The sequence below is a fragment of the Anopheles stephensi genome, chromosome X, assembly GCF_013141755.1.
Source record: "Anopheles stephensi strain Indian chromosome X, UCI_ANSTEP_V1.0, whole genome shotgun sequence".
NCBI lineage: Eukaryota > Metazoa > Arthropoda > Insecta > Diptera > Culicidae > Anopheles > Anopheles stephensi.
In genome coordinates, this window is record NC_050201.1 from 904,304 (window position 1) to 917,567 (window position 13,264).

The 13,264-nt window shown below is 44.1% G+C and overlaps 2 protein-coding genes across 26 annotated transcripts in view; one reads left to right on the plus strand and one right to left on the minus strand.

Moving 5' to 3' along the window:
- Positions 1-13,264, minus strand: part of LOC118502616 (prolyl 4-hydroxylase subunit alpha-1-like) — an 87,144-nt gene that overhangs the window by 70,845 nt on the left and 3,035 nt on the right. The gene's annotated exons all lie outside the window — the stretch shown is intronic.
- Positions 1-13,264, plus strand: part of LOC118502505 (disintegrin and metalloproteinase domain-containing protein unc-71) — a 100,212-nt gene that overhangs the window by 55,589 nt on the left and 31,359 nt on the right. For 16 of the 24 annotated variants that reach the window (XM_036034748.1, XM_036034785.1, XM_036034800.1 and 13 more), the window contains 13 exons: positions 1,129-1,194; positions 2,217-2,296; positions 2,473-2,542; positions 2,675-2,821; positions 3,157-3,453; positions 3,563-3,735; positions 3,836-4,005; positions 4,112-4,275; positions 4,385-4,700; positions 4,770-4,941; positions 5,021-5,140; positions 5,230-5,407; positions 5,699-5,852. In XM_036034748.1, coding sequence (XP_035890641.1) covers positions 1,129-1,194; positions 2,217-2,296; positions 2,473-2,542; positions 2,675-2,821; positions 3,157-3,453; positions 3,563-3,735; positions 3,836-4,005; positions 4,112-4,275; positions 4,385-4,700; positions 4,770-4,941; positions 5,021-5,140; positions 5,230-5,407; positions 5,699-5,852 — 2,107 coding nt within the window. Of the gene's footprint in view, positions 1-1,128; positions 1,195-2,216; positions 2,297-2,472; positions 2,543-2,674; positions 2,822-3,156; positions 3,454-3,562; positions 3,736-3,835; positions 4,006-4,111; positions 4,276-4,384; positions 4,701-4,769; positions 4,942-5,020; positions 5,141-5,229; positions 5,408-5,698; positions 5,853-8,737; positions 8,841-13,264 lie in introns of all 24 variants that reach the window. The other 8 variants (XM_036034792.1, XM_036034889.1, XM_036034926.1 and 5 more) reach the window with 4 other exon arrangements.

A 13,264-nucleotide genomic window follows, 5' to 3' on the forward strand; every position in this document is an offset into this window, starting at 1 on the left:
TTTCTATCATAACATTCATCCATTTCACTTTGTTTGATTGTTTTTTGGGTTTCCCTTTTATGTTCTGATTTTAAGTATAGTTTTGAGCATCGTACCATTTTTGTTGTACCTGTCATGTGGGTTTTGTTGTTTTTCCGTTTTTTTGTTACTTCACACTTTTACGAATGTATGTGTAACACTGTCGCAAGGAACTACCGGAGCAGGCCAGATATTGAATGTAATAAAAAAAAAACATCAAATAGATTCCTTGAGCAGTTTTCACACAAGCAAGTGTGACGGTGTTATTCAGGTCTAAAACAAGTGTCTTCATGTTTGACGTCTTGTTTGTCCTGAGAGACACTAGATTTATCCAACTTTTTATTCTATTTAAGTCCTCACATACATATACATCCATCGTAATTTTAGGTTAATCATACATTTCCTTAAACTTCATTCTCAACTCATTCATTCGCATACAACTTAAAATGTTGCTGGTAGAATCTAGAGCTACCCTAGGTTCCTCGACAGCCAAAACCAAAGAAAGTTCGAGTTGGAATTCGAAAATTTTAAGCAATGGTTTGTTGAAAGATGTTTTTTTCTGGACATCTATCGAGTGCACACAACAGATAAAGAACACACGCAACTCGAGAGAGCTGTTTGAGCGTCCGTAGCTCTTTTCCTCCATTATCTGATTACACGTTTGTTGTAGCCGTCATATCCTACTGGTACAATCATTTGGGTAAATACATTAAAATCACCTCCACACTCCAGTGTGTAGAACGTTATACTTCAGACGTTTTGTGTTGATGTTAGACAAATGTCGTATCAAATGCTCCCAACAGAGGAGGAGCTAAGGTAGAAAAATAATCGACTACCAATAATATAATTTTGCTACGCGAATTGCATACTTTGCGGCGCAATTCCCGCTACCACAAGTATTTTGTGAGACTTCCCGGTATGACTGTGGTTGAGAAACACTCCCGTAAAAGAAGCATTAGTCTTAGCAACTCTCATTTCAGCTGCACGACACTTAACCTCCTTATCCTATCCCCCTATGTGCCATCACGAGTTTAACATGCAACGCCATCTTTCCTGTCTCTTTCTCTTTCTCTCTCTCTGCGTTGTCTTGCTTCTGTGTGATCTACGCAGTTTCCACAGCGTGGCTATGACGGTAGCTACTCGGGAAGTGGAGGTGGAGGCCGTGGCCGCTCGAGGGTAAGTGTGTAACGGACTCTCCGACAAATATAATACTGAAAGTGGCTTAGACCAAAGCAGAGGGTGTGGGTACCGATACGACCGAAACGAGTGAAAAGCGGGTCGCAGCAAAGGATCGTGCCGGGTCGATTAAAAATCTAAAAAACATTCATTAGGAAGCTTAATGGAAGGAAACAATCAAGCGATGAAAAATGAGATGCTGGGCCTTTTTCGCGTGCTCATCATCGTTTAGCAGCACGGACAGAGCTACGGGGGAACAACAGCAGGCAGGCAAGAGAAGAAAAAAAAAGCACAAGAAACACAATCACGAGATTTGCATCTTCATCGCGCCTCAGCCCGGATGCTTGTTAGCATACACAGGGACTTGGTCGTCTGTAAAACCGTTCGGCCCTCGGGTTCGCTTATTCGTCAGCGGAAATCATAGTCATCCGTTTCCGTGCTTTCGGACAATTGCTTTCGAACCGTAGCGTGTCGCCAGCCAGTCGAACCGTCCCCGGGTGCACTGAGCACTTGTTTGTTTCGAGCGCAGGCACAGGTTCCCCAGGGTCACGGGTGACGGAAATGAACGTATTTATTGGAAAAATGGCTGCTTCTTGTGGCCTCCAGCGGGTATTGAGAGGTGCGAAGACTTCGAATCGAGCGTTGGCGGCAGGAACACTACATGCAGATAGGATTTCTTCAAGGACACTGCTGCTTTGTGGCGCAACATACGATGCACACTGCTGGAGGATCTTAGTTTTATGGATCTCCTCCGCTAGTCACGAGCAGTTGTAAAACTGCTCAGTAAAAACAGAATCATTTCAGCAGTTTTGGAACTTCCCGTTTGATGCCGTAACCCGTTTTCAGTGATCCGTTTTCCACGCGTCGGCAAGCGGTACTTATAGAAAATATTCTTGGAACTGCGATTAACGGATCAACCCTTTCATTTTTCTTTCATGTAATTAACGGGCTAGAACTAATGAACCTTCATTTTTTCTCTTTCTCCATTTCCGTTTCCTACTCTCTCTCCCTCTCGTTCACAGACTGGGAAGCATTTTCATCGAACATCACTTTTGATAAAAGCTTTTAACCATAAATTTCGATTAGATTTGGAATTAAATACGTGAGTATTTGCGTGCCTGTAGTTGTAGGCACAGAGTGTACCTCTGAACACTCTGGCATCTATCCTGGGGTTTCACAAGGTCACACGTGGCGACCTGAACTCTAATGGATTCGATTTATGTCGCATTTTGTACTGTTCCTCAACCCTTTTTCTCCTTCTTCTTCCTCTTCCTGTAGACAATTACTAGCTCCCAACATTGTACAGAAGCACTATCTACCTAGCGGGTTCGCTCAGGATTCACATCGAGTAAGTATACCGGGCGCGGAACGGTCCCGGAACTGTGCGTTCGAGCTGTTTGTAAATTAAATTTCGTACTACTTCTGTCTATCTGTCTGTCTCGCTGTATTCTCCATTCGGTACTTGTACGCGCTTGTTCAGGAAATTGAACACTGCTACTACCACGGCACGGTTAAAGACTATCCGGGAGCTAGTGCAGCCTTCCACACCTGCAACGGTGTCAGCGGTGTGATACACGTCGGTAATGAAACGTTTGTTATTCATCCATTTTACGGAGGTGATTTATCGGTATGTTATTCTTCCATCTTCTTTCAAAACCATGCCCCTAGCGTGGTTTCATTACACCACCAGCCAACCTCTCCAGTGTTCTGCCAAAGGAGTCGTCGCACGCGCGCTATTGTTTCAAGCTTTCGTTCACCCCTTTGTTGGACGTGGTCCAGTTCGTCCTTTAACTCAAGTCCACTCTGATCCACCGCCTTTTTTTCGGCGTTTTGCTTCTCTCTTGGGATGTGTTGTTATTCCCGACAACGCCTCTACGCGGGTGTACAACTCCTTGGCAGAAGACTCGTTTTCTCGCTCGCTTAAGAACAACTACTAAAAAGCCACATCCCCGTTCGTTTCAGCAGAAACATCCACATGTTATATTTGAAGCACGTACAAAATCAAATAAAGGCTGTGCGAATTCCGGCAACCTCGAGTGGAGGACGCGTTCCATACGCCGCGGCAGCAGCCATCATGCCGGGCTGGTGGAGCTGATCGATCGTAACGGTGCTGGCCGGTACAGGCGGGATGTGCGCGAAACCACCAAGTACATCGAAACGGCCCTCATTATCGACAAGGCAATGTTCCAGAAGCGCAACGGCAGTACCCGAACGGAGGTGGTCCACGACGCCATACAGGTGGCCAACATTGCCGATCTGGTAAGTAATGCTAAACTGCAGCACATCTCCAATCCGAGGAATGATACCTATCTGGACTTATCTGATTTCGTTTGTTTTTTTTTTCAATCCTTTCCTTCCAAAATTGCAGTACTTCCGTACGCTGAATACACGCGTATCCGTTGTATATATCGAAACATGGCAGGGCCAAAATCAGGCCCAGATCGATGGAGGCAAAGATATTAGCAAAGCAATATCCAATTTTAACGACTATACATCTAGGAATTTGTATAAAATAGATAAAGATACGACCCAACTGCTGACGTAAGTATCTCACGCGTGGTAAGATCGTTTTAAGAGATTAGGCTCTCGTTGTAACTTTGCTATCTTTCCCGCTGTGTCTCTGTTCGTTGCGCCACATCAGTGGTGAAACATTCGCTGGTGGTGAGGTTGGCATGTCCGTACCGGAAACCGTCTGCACACCGAAAGCCGTTGGCATTAGCGTAGACATGAATCCTTATGAGCCGCATCTGCTCGCCGGAACAATGGCACACATGATAGGACATAACATTGGCATGGGTCACGACGATAACCGTAAGTGTCCTCACCACCGGATTGCTATCCACTCAGCAGTATCATTTTGGGGGAGTTTTCTTTTCCTTTCTTTCTAACCACCATTTTGTGTTTCGCTCTTTACCAGGTGACGAGTGCATCTGTCGGGACTGGCACGGTTGCATTATGTCGCAATCGATTGTCGGTCTGGAGAACGTCCAGCCGTACAAGTTTTCCGAATGTAGCCGACTGGATTACATCGATGCTCTGCGCATCGGCCATGGGCTCTGCTTGCTGAACAAACCGAACGAGGTATGTAAGACCGTTGGACGTTAAACGCTTGTACAGTTGACATACGTTGGGTGTATGTGTACTGAAAACCCAGTCCAAAATTCTCCTCCTTCTCCAACAAAAACACAAGGTGGAGCTCCGCAAGAACTGTGGCAACGGGATCGTGGAGGACGATGAGGAGTGTGACTGTGGCAGTGCGCTTGACTGCGACAAGACGGATCCGTGCTGTGACGGTATCACGTGCAAGCTAAAAAAGGAGTCCCAGTGTGCGACTGGGCCCTGCTGTGATAAATGTATTCTAAAGCCTCCGGGCGTCATCTGCCGCGATGCGCACAACGAGTGCGATCTACCCGAATACTGCAATGGCGAGTCCGGCCAGTGCCCACCCGATGTACATAAGAAGAATGGCAACCCGTGCGGTATGAACTCGACCGGCTTTTCGACAGGTGCGTAAGATCGGGGATCGCTTTCACGGACGAGAACCGTTCTAACTTGTTGCATTCGCTACCACCTAGGTTACTGCTTCAACGGTGTTTGTCCGACCCAGGCTGCCCAATGCGAACGGATCTGGGGCTACAGTGGTACCGGTGCCGATCGCGTGTGCTACGAACAGTTCAACTCGAAGGGCTCCATTAACGGCCATTGCGGCAAGGACAGCAATGGCAACTACATCAAATGTGAACCAGAGTAAGTAAAGCTTTGGGGAGGGTAAGAATCGCGTCACAACCACCTCCATCTCCTTCCATCTTTGTCTTGCTTCCCACAGAAATATCCAGTGCGGTTCATTGCAGTGTAAGGATGGTGACCGTACGCCAGTGGAGGATTGCAGTGAACATCTGTACTCACGAGCAATCATCTCCATACGTGGCACGGAGTACGAATGCAAGTAAGTAGCGGCCGGTGTGGGACTTGTCGACACACAAGCGTACCCGATGTTCATACCCTGTTTGGATTGCCATTGGTTCTGCGTTCAAGGTCAATCACTGGGACGTCCACTAACTCCAACACGCCACCGTTCGGGCTGGTACGCGATGGTACACCGTGCGGCGATAATCTGATCTGTGTCAATCAGACGTGCGTCAGCATCTTTCCATACATCGATCAAACCAAGTGTCCGACGAACCACAACAATCTCGAATGCTCCGGCAATGGGGTAAGTACCCGGGGGACGGTTGCAACACAATTTGGATTATCGTTCACGCGTTGTCAGCATTTTCATGCCAGATCACTTAGCTGCTGCTTGCGTGTAGGGAGCGATAACGGGTCGCTAGCGAATTCCAGAACTTCCCGAGCTCTTGGCAGTCCAGCTATCTGCCAGAGCACCGGGCAAGACAAACGATGAGCGTACGGGAGTCGCGACTACCAGGCTGCGGTCGTAGATCTATATGTTCTACTTACGTTCTACAATCCCTAACCCCATTCCCCTTCCCCCCCTCATAAACAGGACTGTACCAACAACAATAAGTGTTTCTGCAAGTTTGGCTGGACAGGTCCGGATTGCTCAATTCAGGCGCATATCACTACCACGTACGCAACACCGGTCACGTCCACCACGCCGGGAAGCACTATCGTCATGGAGAAGAAAACGACTCGTTACGGTAAGTTCACTCGTTGCCCATGCTTGCGCTTTCCTCACAAACAACAATAACTACAACTACTACAACAAACTCATCAGTGAGTAGTTGTTGTTACCACAGCTACTTACTTATATAGATATATCAGTTTCAGTTTGTCCGAAGGTTTTTTGCGTTTTTTTGTTGACATATTTGATGCTTTTTTAGTTTCGACACACAATTAATTAAACCCTACATATGTATGCATTTTACGTCAACAATACTTCGGTTAGCTTAAAACCAGTAGGAAAAGAATGATAAGGGTACAACAAATAAAACAAACAAACAACTACATCTTTACCACAGCCGTACAATATACAAGCTACTATCCCAATACAAGTAGGAAACAGCGAAAAAGCCGCAACGCCAACATCACCAACATGTATATATAACTCATTATTAATCAAGTCTAGTGCAGATCCCTCAGCTCTGCTCAGCAAACGGGCGATAGCTAACCGTGTGCGTGCGTATAAGCGTAAAGCCACATCATCAAGCTCTAGGCTCTAGACTTGCAGACTTCGCGTCCCCCAAAATGCCTGATCATTGCCTAGTGTCGCTTTAACCCAATAGTTAATACCCGGCGGCCATCCGCAACACCTTACCGCTACACCATTGTTGTAATGGCGTCGTATAGTGGAGACAGGATGCCAGGGATAGTGTGATCCGACGTGCTACCGCCATCTTGTCGTAGAATCGCAACAGCACTGGGATAATTGTTTTGGTGTGAGGGTCTCCGTTCTACTACTAGGTGTGTTTGCGCAACTCTCTGCCAATTAGGATGAACAATTTTCTGCCCATCTGCCCAGCTGGTTTGCTCCCACACGAGTCCTCTGCTTACGGGTTCTGCTGAGGATTTAGTGCTAGCGCTGTCCATCTCACAACAGACAGACCTTTATCGGAGGACGCATCAACCTTGGACGAGTTCGTGTAGGCCATAGAGCGTAGTATCAGACACTCGACAACCCCTAACCCAGTAGCCCGCTATTGCTCACACTGCGTTTGATTTTGGTGCGTTTGTCCTGTCCAATCAGGCAAATCCAGCTGAAGGTGGTCGATGTCTTGAGCGCTCGAGAACGTGGGTAGCCAGTATCCTATCGTCCCACGGCTACTGCTGCTGCTAGCTTGACCACTTTCCTGTTGCGTTTATTAGCGGCTTGTGGCTAGGTGTAATACGAAAAAGGGTTCGCTCAGCGTGTCACGGAGCAGATAGATCATTCTTGCATCGAGCGGTTGCGTGGTGCTGGAAGCTTGGACACACAGCGCCGTCCCGAGATATACCAATAGCAATAGTTGGGGAGTGGGTAAAACAGCGCAGCGTAAATTAGTATGACAGTGCAGCTGTCAATCCCAGCATCTTGAACACACTCATACACCCACACAGACATTCATTCAACCCATCAAACAGACTCCGGACATAGTTGAATCGGTAACAAATTATGACAATGGTAATCGTCAACTTGTTCTTTGCTAGCAGGGTACAGATACACACACATACACATCTACATCACCTGAACGTTGTGTCTCATTTTACGCTTCAATTAGTTCCAGCAACACTATTGATCTCGGTTGAGCTCGCTTTGTTTCATGTCTGGCACTATTTGCCCGTCACTCGTTCTTCACAATCACCCCGGTTTGTGTGAGTGTCAGCTTGTGTGTGTGTACTGAGAAGCTGGAAAACAGCTGCGATTGTTGCAATTATACACTTCACTAACTAACGAACGCTGTGTTACCTTTGAACAATGCGCAGACAAAGCGTTCTCCAATTTCTCATTTTATCTTCACTGCGTGCGACACACACTCCACGACTCGGCGTCGTTATCGAATCCCCAACATGGACATACTGAAACTTAAAGCCTTAACCGACCTGTCAAACAGCTGCATCTATCTGATCGTTAAGTGACGCTTCAGAGCCTATCAACAGCATCCAATACACACACGTACCAGTGTGAGCTAACGTATCGCTATAAATTGTTTCTCTCCTTGTTTCTTTCTTCTCTGCCATCCTCGACATTGCAACGTAAAACCAATACCACTGTGAATCCCTGCTCACGAAACCAAAAAAACAAAAAAAAAATATATCAAAACGAACCAATTACAATTACAAATCACCAAATCAAAAACCATTAAAAAACTACGCCGGTTCCGAATCTGCGTGCGACGCACCTGCCGGGAAACGTATCCTCTCATCGATCAAATGCAATACACAATTCGAAACCAACACCACCACCTTTACCACTATCCCTCTCAAATACACCCTCATCGAGAAATCGTTTATGTGCGTACGGCCCGAAAATGCACCGAAAACAAAATAAAAACACTTAACCGGCGTTCGACCATTTGTATCGACGTGTAACTACTGCCGAACCGGTATGGGACCCAAATTGGCCGTTTGTTGCCCCGAAAACTGGTAACAAAAAACTGGCTGGCCCGGTACGCGAATCTGGATGCTGCACACGACAAAACGCCACATCCATTTTGTTGAATGTTCTCGCACCGGCAACATATCCAATAACGGTGGCCACCCGAAAACCCGGCACGTCCATCCATCCCGGCACGTGCGCACGCCAACAAAAAAAAATCACCCACATTTGTCTGGCAAACTCCAATAACTCCTTCTTCACTGCACTGCACCGCATATACGATAAATACGTCAAAACAAATAAACAAACAAAAAATCCTTACCAAACGTCCAATTCAAAACTGAAAACCAACAACTGTAACGCATCACTTGAAATTGGTGGTGGTCGCTTGAAATTGGATTTGGAAATGCAATGCAATGAAACAAAACAAAAAAACAAAACCACCGAACAACACCCAACAACGATGTGTATTGGAAAACCAAAATGCAAAATGATGGTTGGGCCGCGTAGATCACGACCAGGGTAAAGTGAGCACCTTGGCGATGGTAATCATGTTAGTGGTAATCGTCAAATGTGTCTTCCTTTGTTTCGCGTTAATGGCTGTTTGCTACAGGTAAAATCAACCACATATACTTGTTTGTGTCTACTTCACGATCATTCTCAACTTCCTTGTAACTGTGCTTGTCCCTTCAAAAAAACAACAAAATCCTCCATAAACGACAGAAAAAAACACTCTTCTTCACTTCTTCTCCCATGGTGTTGCTTCAGCGTAACGCGACTACGTAACCGTTACCGGGTTGAGGTTTGAGCGTTGAGGTAGTGCTGTGACACTGCGTCAGGCTTTAGTCGACATCACCGACACTAGTGCACGCGGTTCTAGCGAGAACCAAGATCTAGATGTCGAGCATGTAAATCTGAAGTTGGTACTGTTGGTTTAGAAACATGGCGCGTTATGCTTTTGTGTGAGTATGCGTAAGCAACTCGACTACCTGTCAGAATTCGTACCAATAGGCGTTTGACAGCTGGTGTTGTTGTTTTGCACACCGCACGCATACGGCTGTTTCTAAGCTAAGTGAATTGTCATTCTCTTGCATGCTGTAACCAACGTTCTGCGTCACTTTAATGTCATCAACGTGCAAGCCGTTGAAGGCACTGCAAAGAACGGATTACTTTTCGCTCTTCCCGTAGCTGTGAGGATGCGTCTCTTAAGCTATTTGTTGGTCACTGCATTTTTTTGCAAGCAGTAACAATTGCGTACGGCAATTGGCACGTCATTTGACAGCTGTCAAACACTTCTTGCCAGCGCTTTGTTTTTCTCTGTTTTTCTTCATTCAAAATATCTATCCATCCAATCATCTGCAGGTTTTATGTCTTTTTACCCACCAAATCACCAATCATCCTGCGCATTATTCATATCGTGTTATTTGTTTAGGGTCTGTTAATAAATAACAGACGTTGTTTGTTGACAAGTTACGTTGTTTACTTGGTTTTAAGTGTCTTTTATTCTTTTACGTTTTCTTTTTTCTCCCTCGTTTGTTTTTTTGTTTCCTGTTCCTTGTTTTTATTTTGACACTCTTCCAGATCCCCTAATACAACTCCTGCCGACAAGCCTGCGGTGCAGGCACGTAGGCGTACGGCTAATAAGCTGAAAAGCGGACTAAACACTCACGCTTAAGATGGCATTGGAAACGAACGGATGGCGCAAAATGTTAGGCCAATTGTGTGAAGGTGAACGAAATTGTGTCCCTGGTCAGCAGTTTTAATCCTTACCATGGTTTGACCATCTCAGATAAGTTCGCTAGCATTAGTTTGTAGCTTTACTACCACGGCACGGCTGGTTGGACCGGTGTCAGATGCATTTTCAAAATGTCATGTGTCATAAGCGCAAAACAAAACATTGTTGTTTACATTGTAGAGTTCAACGAACAAAAAATAAACGAACCACTAATATTAAAAGACCAGTTTTAGCTTCTATTTTAAATTTGTGTACCAACACAAACACTTCTCCCGCACGAAGTGCTTTTTGTGGATAAATTTGGCAACAGCTACTAACAAGCCTCGCTCGCTCATGCATCGTTTACTTACTGTCAAACTCAATTCGTGACAGCAGGGCACCTCAACCATTTTTACCAGCGATTCCTGAATGGGGTCTAATTCTTTAAACCACCCCAATACGGTTTTGTAACGCTACGCAACCAAGACCACAAACGTCCAGCGTGCAGCCAAGCTCTTGTAGCATTTTTTGTTCGTTTTCATTTTTGTTCATTTGGTCCAATTATTGTATCTGTATCTTTTCTCTCAACCTGTCTCGCTCTCTCTCTCTCTCTCGCTCTGTTCTATATACCTATTTTTGGTTACTTTATCCATATCTGTCCACATATATCTGTTAATCTGTATCAAAACCGTATCTTAGCCACACTGCAATATAGTAACGTTTTCTGTCAATGTTTCAATGTTCGCACACACAAACATATCTTACTTTTTTCTGTTTAGCTGTTTTCCTTCTTTCCGATTTTCCGTTTTTTCTTCATTAATTTTGCTTTTGTTTTTTTCCTCTTTATAACTTCCGTTGTTAGTCATGTTTTTGTTTTTGGAATTGTATTGTCTCCTCTCTTTTTTTTTGTTTTCTTATTTTTCGTCTTGCATTTTCTCTTTTTTAAATTAATTTCATCGCACAAAAAGTTTCCATTTCTTCGATATGATTTTCAAATTCTTATCATTTTTTCTGTAAAAGAAAAAAAGCCATCCATAACACACACACACATCACTATATCAGCCACCATCTGTCTCACCCGTTTTCTTACTACTTGTTTGTATCGAGTGTAATTGCATATACATAATACATATGTATATAGATATTTACGTTTTCTTTTGCATATGTTTACGTTTACGTATGACGTGTTGATGTGTTGTGTGCCGTGTAATTCTGTCAATCTGTGCCTATTGTTAATGCATTGGAAGTACGTTGCAAACAAAAACCTAACAAAAAAAAGTCTTATTAAATAACAATACCAAAACAAACAAACAAACAAACAAAAATTTTCATGTCACTTGTTTTTTTATATACATATATATATATAAATATATAACTGTCTCCTTTCTCTCTACCGTTTCCGTTTTACGAGAGTGTTTCCTTTCTCTGCTGTATTGTATTTCATATCTCTCTGTTTGTACGATGATGCCTCTTCATCTTCACTTCTGCACACCCATCCGCCTATCCCCCCATCCCCCCACCCCTCCATCATTGTTATCGCTCTTCCTCTATCCGTTTTTCCATTTCCGCCCTCTTTGTTCCATTATCCTAAAATGGCGTTTGTTTCAGAACCCACCCTCATGTGTCGTGAAATATAATGTAAAACCAACAACAACAAAAACCCTCGGAAAAACTTAAAAAAATAAATGAAAATTTTCACTACTACTAAAGCAGCTAACTACAAGGAAACGATTATGCGACTTGTTTTACTTTCACAACATGTGCTTTTGTTTTGTCTTCGTTTTTATTAACTTTGCTCAAAATTAGTCTACGGCGAACTTACCCTACTAATTGCGGCATACTGTTTACTGGTGACGATATTTTGCGATTATTTGTGTCAAAATTGGCTCGACTGATAATGATAACTCACTTGGTGATTTCCAACAACATCAACTCCACCAACCACCAACCACCACCACTATCACCACCAACCACTGCCACTACCACCACATATCCCTTCCACTGTTTCAGCCTTTATGCACCCTGTTTATGATGTATTAAAGATCACGGTCTTCTCTCCTGTGTTATTTCTTTCAAATCCTCCGTACAAGGCGCAATTTGTTAGTCAAACAGCTTGTTATCACTGTTGGCTGGACGGAATCTCTCGAAAAGCCTTACTGTTGGCCAAATAGTAAGGGGATTTTGCCTTCCCTGAGTCCTGGGCATACTTCTGTGCCCCAGTGTACCTTTCATTACTGTTTCGTGTCCAAAACTGAAACTTCAATGCTCTAGCACTCGAGGGCAGTATTGATGTTGATACAATGCAAACTTCTGCAGGAACAAAGTCCACGATCCAATATGATGGTTCGGTGTCAGTTATATTACATTTGACAGCTGACATATTCCACTGTAACGGGATCGGTGTTCATTATTTAAAAAAAAAACGAAAATGGAACAGACATGAAATACTACTTAATAAAACTAAAGGTATCAAATTCCTCGGATTATTTTACAACAACAAACATATATTGGAAAACCATAAAACAAACATCAATAATGAAATATGTATGTGCTGATGATGTATGCATGATTGCTTTCATCTCCAATGGCAACTCCAGGACCAGCAGGGGAGTAAGGGTAGGGAGTAATAGCATCAGGGATAGTGTATCGTTTTTGTGTGTGTGTGTGTGCTATTGGTCCTTATTTTCCTTCACCTTTTTCCTATAACCCCCTCCTCTCCTTCCTATCCACCTTCAAAACCTTACCACTAGTCGGTTTAACATTTTGCAGCGTTAAATGAAATCTATCTTTCAGCAGGATTTCGAAATTTAATTTCCTGTTCCTAGAACTGACCTTCCATCCACGATTCGATGGCGTCAATTATCTTCGTTTTCGTGCTTTTTTTTCTTCTCCTGAACAACCAGCGCCCCCTCCCGTACCATCGTGCTTTCTTTGTTGTTGCTCGCCGTCCCCTTTTGGCAAATGAGTCTTGTTTGTCATTATTTTACTAAAAAATGTTTCAAGGGCAGAGGGTGTGTGTGAGTGTATTTGTTTCTTCTTCTTTTAATCTCTTTCTACCCGTCTGTTCCAGTGTTGCGAAGTACAGTTAGCGAAAGCTTCATAACGAATGTGTTTCATGTTGCAAGCGTCCCCCTCTGCCAACAGTCGCGTATCCCGCGCACCTTTTGCTGTGTGTGGACACAGCCGAACGATGTCCTTAACTTTGAACTTTAACAGAAGCAAAAAAATCGCAAAAAGCTATCCGTTACCATCAAATCCAGGGTAAAATTACTTCATTTGCCGGAGTGAAAACATTTACACCAACGGCAGCAAAAAACTGCAGA